General features: G+C 51.5%; 3 protein-coding genes across 3 annotated transcripts; 1 reads left to right on the top strand and 2 right to left on the bottom strand.

Moving 5' to 3' along the window:
• Positions 1–1,195: 1,195 nt before the first annotated feature.
• On the bottom strand, positions 1,196–2,461 carry CTHT_0057630 (uncharacterized protein; the record flags this gene model as incomplete). Its single annotated transcript, XM_006696020.1, has 4 exons — positions 1,196–1,956; positions 2,052–2,225; positions 2,297–2,374; positions 2,443–2,461. The coding sequence occupies 4 exons, from the start codon at positions 2,459–2,461 to the stop codon at positions 1,196–1,198; spliced, it is 1,032 nt and encodes a 343-aa protein (XP_006696083.1).
• Positions 2,462–6,575: 4,114 nt separating this feature from the next.
• Positions 6,576–7,318, bottom strand: CTHT_0057640 (60S ribosomal protein eL33; the record flags this gene model as incomplete). Its single annotated transcript, XM_006696021.1, has 5 exons — positions 6,576–6,673; positions 6,731–6,831; positions 6,891–6,986; positions 7,148–7,157; positions 7,294–7,318. The coding sequence occupies 5 exons, from the start codon at positions 7,316–7,318 to the stop codon at positions 6,576–6,578; spliced, it is 330 nt and encodes a 109-aa protein (XP_006696084.1).
• A 2,649-nt stretch (positions 7,319–9,967) lies between these two features.
• CTHT_0057650 (glucose-6-phosphate 1-dehydrogenase-like protein) lies at positions 9,968–12,672 on the top strand (the record flags this gene model as incomplete). Its single annotated transcript, XM_006696022.1, has 7 exons — positions 9,968–9,993; positions 10,202–10,274; positions 10,337–10,357; positions 10,420–10,764; positions 10,828–11,767; positions 11,831–11,945; positions 12,462–12,672. The coding sequence occupies 7 exons, from the start codon at positions 9,968–9,970 to the stop codon at positions 12,670–12,672; spliced, it is 1,731 nt and encodes a 576-aa protein (XP_006696085.1).
• Positions 12,673–13,374: the final 702 nt, after the last annotated feature.

Consider the following 13,374-nt stretch of genomic DNA (forward strand, 5'->3'; position numbering starts at 1 on the left):
AACCCCCTCTTGAACAGAATCTGACCACAATATCAGGCAATTCAACTTATGCAGGGGCATTTGCAGCCATCATGGCAAACATGGTGCTTGTTGGATACATTTTCGTGGCCATGGCTGAAGATCAGTCTGAGCAAATCGAGCAAAAGCCAGGGGAAGGACCAAAAGAAGGCAAAAAGTACCAATAGACTGCAAAAGGACCTTCCCTGCACCTGTCTTCCATATCGTTAAAATGTGGCGAAGAGCTATATGGTTGTATGCTCTTCATAAACTTTTAAGTGATAAATAGAAACGCTCCCACGTCCCTCCAAAGTTTGTGCAAGGCCACTTAGATGCGTAGGGACATTGCCGGAACGTTCAGCCCAACGATTTTGGTCAATCAAGCTGCAGTCGTCAGGCGTTGACGGAGAAGACTTCATAGCATGGACATACTGCGTTTCAAGAGCTTTTCAGAAAACAGCCACCGCAACATACCCGATACCGCTGTTGCTAAAGGCTTAGACTCAGCATGTTACATGCTTATAAAACGCGCTCGATTATTATGGCAAAGCCAGGCAACCCGATAATACATACCACATAAGAGAAAACCAACCAAGCTGAAGCAGACTTCCGCCGAAGACTTACACGTCCTTAATTAACGTCCATAATCTCATAACCCACATAAGACCTACCCAGTCCTGCGCCTGCCTCCGAGTGCTTAAGCCCATTTCATCATCCTTCGTCCAATGCATCCTGTACATTATGCCGACAAAAGAAGACAAGCAAAACCTTTTCAGCCCGATTCCACCCGTCATACTTCATTGGACTAAGATCATGACAGTACCAGTAAGAAGTGACGGGGCATTCTCCCTGAACCCTTAGTATGATCAAGTGGTCCAAGACTTATCACCTGCTATGCCACCAACCAAAAGGTCTTGAGCAACTTCACCCCATCCAAAGACCTCACGAACCTTTGCACTGTCGTCGGTTCCAATATAGCATCATCGACTGACTTTGCGCATTCACTGTCCATACGCATATACACATCCGTACACCACAGGCTTTAGCTGCCTGAGCAATGCCAAACATCTCCTCATGTCGATCCATGTGGAAAGGACATAGGGGGTATCCGCACAACATGACTAAAACAAGTAAATTCATCACACCATTGCTGGCTGAAGCAGATTTGAACCGCAAAAGACCAGATGAGTAGTCGAGTTTAACCATGCCTGCTGAACCGTCGAGCAAACCAGCTCTTGCGTTTTTCAGGCTGCGCTGCTGCCGCGGCTTGCTCAATATAGTTAGGAATTGCTTTCTTCAGCACCGGCTGATGTTGTTTGTCCTGGAGAGGAGCAGGAGAGGCTGCGCCAGCACCTCGACTCGACGGGTCATTGAATTGATGGTCGTTGGAGCCGTTGCTGTTGCCGCTTTGGTTAAGACCGTAACCATTGTACACACCATCGTTGACGCCGTTGCTTGATGAGCCCACGGTAAATGGCTGAGGCTGGTATGTTGGATAAGACGGGCTTTGACCGAAACCAATACCATAGTCGTTGACCGGCTCGGGCTGCCCTTTCGCCGCAGTCTGCATCCGATCAATTGAGCTGTTATCGCTGGTCGGATCAGTCTGATACCCAGCGGGCTCTGCGGAAGAACCGCTCCCAGATCCGGTCGTTGCCGTATCGTAGGATCGATTATTGCTTTGAATTGGATAGTTGTCATGGTTCGGCTGCCGATACGGATTACCATAATTGTAATGAGGGTCTGACGACATCCTCGACCAGGCTCGCCGGGTATTGTGCATTGGCGCGCCACTATACGCACCATAGCTTCCACATCCAGGATGTTGATCGTAGTAATAAGAGTCTCGCTGGCCCCAACCTCCAGACCTTAGGTCTGATTGGCTACCATTTGGGCGGCTACCGCACAGCACCGATGGAGGACGGCTCGCGTAGTAGGGATCGCTAGAATAACGGTTGCCTGTCCCACCTGTGAGTTAGATGTCAACATTGGGGAAACCTCCATACAAGGATTTCGTCCGCCAAACAAGGAAAATGTAGGACAAAAAGCTATACCATTGTTGTAGTAGCTGGTGCGCCGATTGACACCCCATGTAGCGCCTTCAGTATCCCGAGGGAGTATCGACCTCCGGCTGTTGTAGCTGCTATCAATAGCTGCCTCGAAGCTCCGAATTGTCTCCAACGGGCGTTCCCATCTACTCCGGGTGGGGTTCGATAAATCAGGTTCAACTGCTCGAGATTTCAGTCAGCCACTGCGATAAAGTCGCACATCTTGTCTCAACCCTCACAGGTTCACGCACCAATTGGGTTACCATAAGCATCCTTATGTTGGATACTCCTCAGCGAAACAAGCGAGGACTTAGCCTGCGCAACGGCCGCTAGGAGATGTGTCAGCACAGCATGAATGGCGTTCTGTAGCGATTTATCAAGACGCAACCCAACATACAAGGTTCTGCTTCCTGCATCGCGACTGTTGGATCTGCTTTGCTTTGCAACCTTTTTGCCTGCTTCTCTGCAGGCGTCTCGTGCAAATCGACTTTATAGCTCGATGAACTGGACTTATGGGATCTAAAACTGAATGTCCTCGACTTCCTCACCGCTGGTGAGGACTTTTGCCCCTGCGACTGGGGCGGAGGTTGGCCGGTCGCTGTCGCCATCTTATCAAACCGACGGCGCGATGGCTTTATCTCTCAGCTTGTGGCAGGGGTGTATATCAAGAGCGAAAGTCGGTATTAAGTGCCCAACCGGTCGGCCCGCGCAAATCCCTGCTATCGTAGGGAATTTAGCGTGACCTCGGGAAGTCGACGCGGCTGAGATCCTTCGAGAAATGAAGACGATCGTCCTGCTACCCCGACAATCTGCGGGACTCAGGGGCCCACAGCAAGTTCGAAGACGATATACACGTAGTCGAAAGCTTATATCAAAGACACGAAGAAGGGGGCTGGAACTGCTGTTATCAAGCTCCTTGTCGACACCCGGTTATGTGGTGACTCCGATGGTGGAAGGGCTGAATAGTGTGGGCAAAAAATGAAAGCTTTCGAAGTCGGCAACAGCGCAAAGATAGATAGGTAGAAAGCTTCGTGGAGGTAGTAAGGGAAGGTAGGTAAATGTTTGAGGCTGGGTAAGTGTGGGTGTGGTTGAAAGGACACAACAACAAGAAGGAGCAAATGCGGGTCTGATGTTTGGGGGCGGGTGCACCCTTTGAGTTTTGAATCTGTTCAGCTGTTCTCGGCGCTTGTGCCTGTCAGCCGCTGGTCCAGATCCTCCGGCTGCTGACTGGTTTTCCCATCCAATCCACCGCAAATGCCGAGACAGAAGTATCTAGATTGTCTTGCCTGTGATCAATTGGGCAGGTGCGTCTGTTGATGATACCTCCTCGCGCGATGAGGGACGGGAATCTGAGCTGGAAACTGCTCCACAATCCGTTGCAAGCTTGTGGGGATGATGCTCCGCCTTGCGCCAAAGGTGCAACACTTTCAGCCCACTGACGTCAGTAGCGGGATGTTTTTCCAGAAGTCCAGGGTCGTGGGTGGGCACAACTTGGCTCCTCCTGGAAAGCCTCAGTCGTTGTGCCCTCTTCAGCAGTGGCCAAAGCAGTGTTTGAGGGCGCTAGTGATCTCGAAGATTTCAACACCTGCTTGCAAGTCCCTCGAAATCGGCTTTCTTCGTAAATATTAGAGCGTGCCGTAATTGGCCAGAACATCCGTGGAATACGAGCCGGTGGTGAAAAAAGTCGCGTCTGTCGTGTGGGCGTGCAGCAAAGGAGCTGGCGCTAGTTGCTGCAGCTGCTAAGGCATCCCACCTCGGACGGAACGAAGGCAGTAACGCAGCAAGGTGGCTGTGCCAAGCCTAAAGGCTCGCTGTCGCCGGAAATATATATTAGAGGCATATGTGAGGGGTACCGGAACAGGCCAGATTCCCGCCAGAGAGCTTACAGCTTGACCATCAGTTATGACGACGAAGACCGGCCAACATTTACCTCCATAGTGGGAACACAAGGTCCGACAGAGCGAGTGTTTCAGACGCACGACGATACGGAAAGTGCTCAAGACTGCAGCAGAGTGCTCTTCAGCCCGATAATGGCATCCCCGACAAATTCGCAGAAAAAGTGTGGCGGGCATGGAACCGACCAAGCAGCTTGAATGATTCGACCAGCTTATCCGCATGCAGTGGTTGGCAGCTTCCCTCGCTCGGTACGTGGGATGGAGGGGTGCAGTGCTGGAAAGGACTGGCTTGGAAGCCTGCCACGAACCTTGTCATCGAATTCGTCGGGCTTGCCCCACTCTTGAGACAGTGGCACTCTCTTTTTTTTCCAACTGCCATCTGCTTTTCAGCGCGATTGGATTCCTCCATGTTTATTATTTTTTTTATCGAGATCTAACCCATGCTTCCTCGAGTGGCACTTCCGGTCCTGAGAGAGGCCTGTCTCTGAGACCACCCAGTGCTACGGTGTAACGCCGCCATATCAGCCCTAAACGCTGGGAACCTCTCGTCGCTTGTCTTGGCAAGCATGGTGTGGCGCCGGCCCCACAACTGCAGACAACCAGAAGGGAGACGGTGCCTGGTAGCACCTGACAGTTGACACGGGATCATCAGTGCCAGGCCAAGCCCAGCGCATGGGGCCAACTCGCACAGCTACTCCCGTGCCTCGGGATGTAGAAACAAGGACGAATGAAAATGTTTGCTTGTAATGGCGGCTCAACAGGCCTCCATTCCAGGCCGGTGTAGGTGTCAGCTACCATCCTGCCCTGCCAACCTTTCAACAACGCGTAGCTTGAATATGCAGATGTTGCAGTTGCCGTGATTCGATATGATACTCTGTCCTGCTTTCAGCCTGGCATTGTGCGGTAGAGGACACAGCCGAGGATCTTACCTCGGCCAGTTTCAAGGGGGTTTGGGAAAGTGGCAAAACCTCTCATATAGTATGAATATCGCAATCTGACCTCTATCCCAGAGTTTTGGGATCACTGTGGCACATCTACTCTACACAAAGAGATAAGGGGACTGTAAAGATATATATACAGATGCAGTCACTGACCGACTGATCCATGTAGATTACTTTTCGTCAACAGGCATCCAGACAAGTTAGGATTGCAGAACGCAAGTGCTTGACATCTAACATTTGAATTGACGGCAACATTAGGTCTCAGCTAGGTACCTACCTAGTGGAACAATATGAAGATGTATTGCAGACCGGCCCTTTTGTGTTCAACACCTTGCCACACAGCCCCTGTTTACCCTTCTTTGTCTTGATAGCATACGCAAAGGCACAGCACTTCTGTTGGTCCCGGACCACAGCCGGAAACTTGCATTTTCATAGCCATTGATCCTTGTCACAAAAACAGGTCTCAGTCTTTGGCAGCGCTGGATTAACCTTTAGAGGGGGGGAACTCCGTTTCTCCCGTCCATGTTCCAACCTTGTTGGTCGATCCGGAAAGCTTATTTTCACGGAACTCCGCGTAAATGCAGATAAACCTGGAGGAATGGAACACAGCAAGCTGGGTTGAGGCTGCATCGATGACAAAATCCCTTTCCCAGACTGCCAATGCTTGATCACCAAGCAGTTTTCCTGGCTCCTGGTCACTCGCTGCAGATACCATCCGCATGGCTCCTTATCTGTCGATATGGAACGTCATCTGTCTCTTGCTGATATCCGTGAACGTTTAGCTATCTTCGGGACGGTTCAACCAAGCTTCAGCCGCATCTCGGCGTGGAAACCGTTGAATCAGCCGGGTGTTCCCTCGTCGTAAAATGAGACATGGTAACACGACAGCAGCGGTCATCACTACTTAGGTAGGTCGTTCATTCGGAGGCAGCCAATTGATGAAACTCTGTTGTGTCCTGGTGTTTCTCCTTGTGGGATTCGCCCGGATACTGCCCCTTTTTCTTGCAGTCAATTTAGATGACACCATCGTATGCCCTTCCAGGCAAGGTCACCTTCGAGCCAGGCGACATGCCAACTTCAAAGCAACGGGCAAATACTAGCTTGTGATAAACCGAGGTCTTGTTTAACAGCCAGTGTAGTGGGACATGACTTTTGTCAAATCGAAGAATCTGGGACTCATTACCTAGTCTTATGTTAGTTCATCAGGGCGGCATTTCAGACACGAAGAACACTGGTCATTCCCAGCAATTATCTTCCTGAGAGAACGTCAGCCAACGTCGGCGAGGAGACCAGCAACTATGGATCAGCAGTCATTCTGCAGTCAATGGGCAAGTTTCTGGACACATCAGGAATATCTTATCTTGTGAACCACCTGTTCTGCAGCAGGAAAAATGTTCTCCGGCGGACTGGTATCGGCCTGTAGAATTCTATAGCCCAGGCTGGCCATTATCGTCGTTATTGTGACATGAGAGAAGACAACCACAAAAGTGCCTTCCCACTGAGTACCTTGCATCCCCCAGAAAAGCGCCGTCTTGCACCCGATGGCTGCGGATCCTCAATGGCATGTCATTTTGGTATTGCCTTGATTTTGAATGCTAGAAGCAAGGCCGCAAATCCTGCAGTCCTTACTTAACCCTGAAGCACCGAAATCATGAACCACCGTTACCAACCAACTCCGGCCTGACCCAGTCCGTTTAAATCGAAGAAGGGTAGAGCATGATCCGAACCGACGCGCCAAAGGACCTCGCAGGAAGGGGGTGAGTAAACTTGGCTCGAACAACACCCGAGTTGCCTAGGTTATTGTCAGCCAAACCAATCCAATATATACTGGTAACCGTATCGAGCATACCATGCGGCCGGGTGATCTTGCCCCAGATCACACGGATCTTGGTGCCGCGGACCTCCTTTTGAGCCCTGTAGACATACGCAACCCGCTTGCCAAGGTAAAAGCTGTTTCATAGGTTAACGGCCATTTCTCGAAGGTGAGCACCAGGATCCCGCGAACGTACTTGGCAGCAGCAGTATCATCAACACCCTCGATCTTGATCAGGCTGGTCTTGGGGTGGGTGTTGCGGCGACCACGCTGATAGCTCAGGTGGCGACCCCTATGTAGCGATTTCCCGTCAGCACCCCGATCCAATTGTAGGTCGGATACTCATTTCATAATCGCAAGTCCAGGTCCTCGCTTCTCGCAGAGTTTCACGGCTCGACTGGCGCGTTCCATACGTGCATTCGGCCCGGAATAGTCGCTTGGAAGTTTACTTACTTGACGTATACTAAAACACACGGTTAGCATAACTCAGCTGTGAATAACAAAAGTAATGCAACAAAAACTGCTGGGCATTGCAACCGCGATTGTGTTCGGTGGTCAAAGGCAGCAGAAATTATTGCAATAGATTGGGGCCAGCTCACATCTATGACCAGCTTCCGAAGGCATCTTGTCGGTTTTGGGTTTCCCACTTGATCAATCTGTCCCGGCCACGGTCAAGGGCGATCAGCACAATGTCGTTGCTGATTCCGGCGTTGGGCGACGTGGTTGTGGCTCTTACACTTCGATACCCCAAACGATTTCAAAAATTCGCGTGGTGCGAGCCGTAGGGCTTGGGCTGGGTGCTGCAAGTTGCGGGGCGGATTATCTGTAGCACCGATTCCCTGAGAATGGAAAACAAGGGTCTTGCATAAGTCTTAAGATTGCGGTAGTTGCTGTGATATGGACCCTGCCTGAGCGCCAATCTTCTGTTGAATGTGGCTGGTGGTTCCGAGCCACACTAATTATGCAATCATGGGGGAACCCCACCTTGCACAGCTGATCGATTGTACTGTAGGCACAACCACCGAACAGAGGCTCCCACCAATCAAAGATGTGGATTTTCGTCAGGGGAATTTCGGACGTATACTCAAGTTTTTTTTTCTTTTTTCAGAGGACGATGCTTACATTTTCAAAAGCCTTCAGCTCTTTGATCCATTAGTTTTGCAATGTCACGTATCAGGACCATGATTTTGCTGTGCAGCGTTGCAGGAGCTTAGTAATACTGAACAGAGAATGGCTGAAAAACAACACGAGTGCCGTTTCCTTGAGACATACAAGTCGTTTTCCAAAGATTAGCGCACCCTGACACCGTATGCATTTCGTATACAACGCCAAAACAGCAGCTTTGGCCGATATATCGCAACATCGCCCAAGTTTGCAGGCTTGAATGGAGTGCGGATAATATAGAGATCCGAGAAAGCCCTTGGCAGCCCTTGAAACCCTGGATCCGGAGGTCTAGCTGCTCCACCACACATGCAACACAGACGTGCGAAGCCGGACCGGACGTCGGAGAGCAAAACTGAACTCCCTGCGCGCGACACAAGGGACTGACATGTCCATCTTGGCTCACTGCGCCAAGGGATGTCCGATATCTCCTGGGGGAGTTACAGATCCAGGGACCAGCTGCGCCGATGCACCAGGGCCAAGCTACCCTTACCTATGCTATTCCCAAGTAGAACACAAGAAGCTAGGTAAATACTTCAACGTTCACATAGGTTTCTCCGTAAGGCGTCCCGCGGAGATGTGAGCAAGCATACTGGATTCAGCTATCTCTCCCATCGTAACTTGCGATCACGCAGAAGTTGCGAACTGAAGGAAACTGCATTTCCGGAACTACCCTCACAAAGGCCTCATTGAGCACAACCCAAGGACCAAGGCGAACTCGGTTGGTTGTCAGCTCATCGGCAGCGTGGGGGGAGGGGAGGATGAATTCTGCCGGTAGCCAACCCCGGTCGGCCCAGCACTAGGTCTTTCGGGGCCTCCGCAATGTGCTTTTTGCCTGTATAGCGGCTGGAGGTTGAGCCCTACCAGTGCAGCCGTCGCTTGCGAGAGTAGTACGGTGCACTGCGGCAGCTGTTGGGAGTCGTAAAGAGATCTGTCAGCATGCGGGTGACAGCTGCGAAGAACGGCGCCACTTCCAAAGGTCTTGAGGAAGCGGCACGTGTCTGTCTGCTCATGGTGGTTGGGCAGCTAGACAGAGCTTGGAGGTCGCAAACTTTGAGGTTGGGAACTCCCGAGAGTCAAGCTTGACTAATACCGCCGACTACCCCACTGTCCCCAACGAGATGCAAGATGAGCACCCCCGCCGCTCCCCTGGGCCAGGATCCCAGTGACAACATACTCTTTCTTTGTTCCAAGACGCTGATGCTACAAAACGTGCGACATGAAAGCGCCTGCACAGGATCGCGCAAGGGGACGAACATCCAGAGAAATCCGGGGCAGCACACACTTTGAAATTTAGGCTGGTAGCTCAGTACTCCTCCTGCTAGCAGGCTGGGGCTTGTTACGAGGGGACAACTTGTAAGTTCACCAAAAAGGGACTCGGATTTGGTTTTCATCGGTGCCCTGCCCTGTCAATGTTGCGACTGCGGATGCAAGCTTCCAGGGCATTGGAACCAACCCAGTCGGGCTTAGCGCGGGGGAGGCAGAAAGCCCTTCGTCATATCAAACTGTCGACCTTTTTTTTTCAAACCCAACGCTTGGACAGTCCACACAAGGCCAGGTAAAGTACAGAAGACGGCACATCTCGCGCCGGCTATGATCATGTGTCGCAATGAGAACTAGAATGTGGAATCTCAGTAGAACTAGCAAAAGCAAAGCCAAAGACCGAGGAAATACTTGTGTAGGCCATGTTTTTCATACATGGCAGGTCAGCAGACGATTTGGCAACTTGCAAGGTACTCTGCACTGACCAGCCGGTGACAGAGGAACTCATAGAGATGGACCGTGACTGTCAACGTGCCTGACCGGTCCCAGCTTCCATTCTGTCTGGTGTCAGGGCAAGCAAGTACGTAAAGGCGGGGACCCTGAGTAAGCTGCTGCCCCCTCGTTGTGCCCTGCTCTTGAGCTCCAGTTCTCTTCGCATCCTGTCACTGCATTGCCCCTGCCAGGTAGAAATACCATTAACCCCGAAACTTTCGGACTCCGACCACATTTTCCATCCCTCAACCCCGTCACGTCGACAAACCTTGGACCTTCAGCTTCCTTTGGACAATCCTCCCGAGTATTGTCCTTGCCAGCATCGACGGTTACTCGGACAAACGTGCGCCTGACAAGATGGCTTCTGACTTGCACTCTTCGGCGTAAGTTTTACTGCTTCGAGCCCCGCCGTGAATGACTGCTTCCAGTGAAGCTTCGTTGGGCGCTTAGAATAGCTCCCCTCAAAGCGCAAAGTCCAACATGGGCGCGCAGTGCTCGCGCTCTTCTGAAAGTTGCCGGGAAGACGATGACCAGCAAACCCCATACCTCGATGCGACAATATAAACTACGGGTCACTGACGCCTATGATAGTCCTATTGAGCTCAAGGAGGACACCGTCATCGTTGTCCTCGGTGCGTCTGGCGACCTCGCCAAGAAGAAGACGGTAGGCCATCATACTTGAGACGCGCGACCGTGATGATCCAATTGATGGCTGACTCTCTGTAGTACCCGGCTCTTTTTGGGCTCGTAAGTCGAGAGATCATCCGTCTATATGTCGAATGCATTGCTGAAGTTGTTTCCTCGCCCAGTACCGAAACCAGTTCCTCCCCAAGGACATAAGGATCGTTGGATATGCGCGGACAAAAATGGACCATGAAGAGTACATCCGGCGCATCAAGTCGTATATCAAGACGCCGACGAAGGAAGTTGAGGAGCAGTTAGAAGAGTTCTGCAAGCTGTGCACATATGTTTCCGGCCAGTACGACCGCGATGAGTCCTTCATGCAGCTCAACGAGCATCTCGAGGAGCTGGAGCGAGGCAGGAAACACAACCACCGCCTGTTCTACATGGCTCTTCCACCGAGCGTTTTCACCATCGTGTCCCAGCACCTGAAAAAATGTTGCTATCCGAAGAGAGGCATTGCCCGTGTCATTGTAGGTGTCAATTTCCCTCAGACTCCTACCCTCACGATCAACTCGATGCTAACTTGGTAATAGGTAGAGAAGCCATTCGGCAAGGACCTGGCCAGTTCTCGCGAGCTCCAGAAGTCCCTCGAGCCTGATTGGAAAGAGGAGGAGATTTTTCGCATTGACCATTACCTCGGCAAGGAGATGGTGAAAAATATTCTTATCCTTCGGTTCGGCAACTCATTCCTCGGCGCGACCTGGAACCGGCACCACATCGACAACGTTCAGATCACTTTCAAGGAACCTTTTGGCACGGAAGGCCGTGGCGGTTACTTTGACGAGTTTGGCATCATTCGTGATGTCATGCAGAACCACCTGCTTCAGGTCCTGACGCTGCTCGCTATGGAGAGGCCCATCTCTTTCTCAGCTGAGGACATCCGTGATGAGAAGGTCCGGGTTCTACGAGCAATTCCTGCAATTGAGCCGAAGAATGTCATCATCGGGCAGTACGGGCGGTCACTGGATGGCAGCAAGCCGGGGTACAAAGAGGACGAAACGGTTCCGAAGGATTCGAGATGCCCGACTTTCTGCGCGCTTGTGGTTTACATCAAGAATGAGCGGTGGGACGGTGTTCCCTTCATTATGAAAGCAGGCAAGGCGCTCAACGAACAAAAGACGGAGATCCGTGTGCAGTTCAAGGACGTCACTACGGGCATCTTCAAGGACATCCCGCGCAATGAGCTGGTCATGCGCATCCAGCCCAATGAGAGCGTGTACATCAAGATGAACTCGAAGCTTCCCGGCTTGACGATGCAGACAGTCGTCACGGAGCTTGATTTGACGTACCGCAGACGATTCTCCGATCTCAAGATTCCCGAGGCATACGAGTCCCTGATCTTGGACTGCCTCAAGGGCGATCATTCCAACTTTGTCCGCGATGATGAATTAGACGCCAGCTGGCGCATCTTCACGCCGCTCCTGCACTACCTAGATGATAACAAGGAGATAATCCCCATGGAGTACCCATATGGTAAGACGAAGTAACAATTGACAGATTTGGCGGTGATTGGGCTGACTAGGTGTTTAAAACTAGGCTCCCGGGGTCCCGCAATTCTGGATGACTTCACAGCATCGTATGGCTACAAGTTCAGTGATGCCGCTGGTTATCAGTGGCCTACAACATCGGCGCTGGGGCCGGGTATCAAGTTGTGAGTAGAGGAATGTGATTGGCCGGGTTTGTAGGTGCCAACTAAGGTTGAATGGCAGTTAAAGGAATGCCTCTCAACACCGTTGAGTATCTGATGAGCCTGCTGGTAAACAGATCTAGGTTCACATAAATGCTTGGGGTCATTAGAACGGGCGCAGGATTCACTTCGGCTTGGGGAGGGTAGGGTGTGGTGGAAGATGATACACTCTGGATTGGAGCCACTTGCAGCAGGCAACCGGAGGACAAAAACAAAAGGGAACAGCAGTCGGATGGGTCTTCTTGAGCCGGGAGGTTAGGTACTTCTCAATCGGTCGCTGGAGTTATTGGTAGTCGGTTATTCTTTCGCCAACAATGGTGTTTGGTAGGGAAGAGACACGAGAAAGTGGCCTGGGAGTTGTAGTAGTACTAGTCAACATCCGGTTATCATGCTGTAGGCATAAACATTCTCACCGTCACCAACTTCTATCAGACGCATAGTAAGCGTTCGCGATTGCCACCAAGTGTTCTGGTTCTGTAGAATTGGCTTGACGCGTCCTAAGATCCCCGATGTCCACGGTGTCCCAGACACGATTACCCAACCGGAGTTTGGGGGAAGCATCGGCGTTTGCAGAGCGGCGGGAGTGCGATGCGGAGGGGCTGCGGCGCGTCTGTCGAGACCACTCAGCGTGTCGGAAGCCAGAACTGGGGCAGCCGCCGATCCCGGGCCCGGAAAGGGTATAGTGACGTAAGGGAAGATCTGTTCTTTTAGGGCAGCATTAATAGGAACCATGTTCAAGTTCATCTTGAACAGAACGCCTGCAGCGGACTCAAAACCCATGATATTCCCAGAGAAATAAAAAATTTTCCTCGCAAGACGACGCGAATACAATTCTACATATAGCAAAAACGGTAGCAGGATATTGTTATATATAGCTTTTATTATGAGAGACAAACGACATGACACTTTGGATGTGGTGTAAGTGTACATTCATGACAAGCAGCATTGTTGTGTTCCAGGGCAGTTTCTTTTGGTCGAGCGATGTTTGTGATAGCGCCGACCGTAACGACAGCAGCGTGGGGCGTCGGCAAGTGGGTCGACTTCTGGTCGAACCAGAAGCAGTTTCTGCCTAAGAGTTCAGGCATGGAGAATAAACCATGCTCCCACGCTGGCCTGGTCTCCACCGTGGGCGTGTATCTCCGTTCTTTGAAGGGAAAGCGGATATGGCGCGAGGATCCATCATTCATCTCCATTTCTACCTACCTTACCTCTCTCCCACCATCCGCCCCCTCCAGCAATCCGACCCGCAACAGGAGTGACTAGGTCGCATTTTCGCAGCAAACCACGACAAGGAACATACTTCTGCCGAACTGATACCGCCGTCCTTCAGACATCCGCGACCCCTCGCGTAAAAAAAAGTCCTTCATTGCAGCAGCAACAGCCCGCGCGTGTC

Source organism: Thermochaetoides thermophila, assembly GCF_000221225.1.
Source record: "Thermochaetoides thermophila DSM 1495 unplaced genomic scaffold scf7180000011820, whole genome shotgun sequence".
NCBI classification, from domain to species: Eukaryota; Fungi; Ascomycota; class Sordariomycetes; order Sordariales; family Chaetomiaceae; genus Thermochaetoides; species Thermochaetoides thermophila.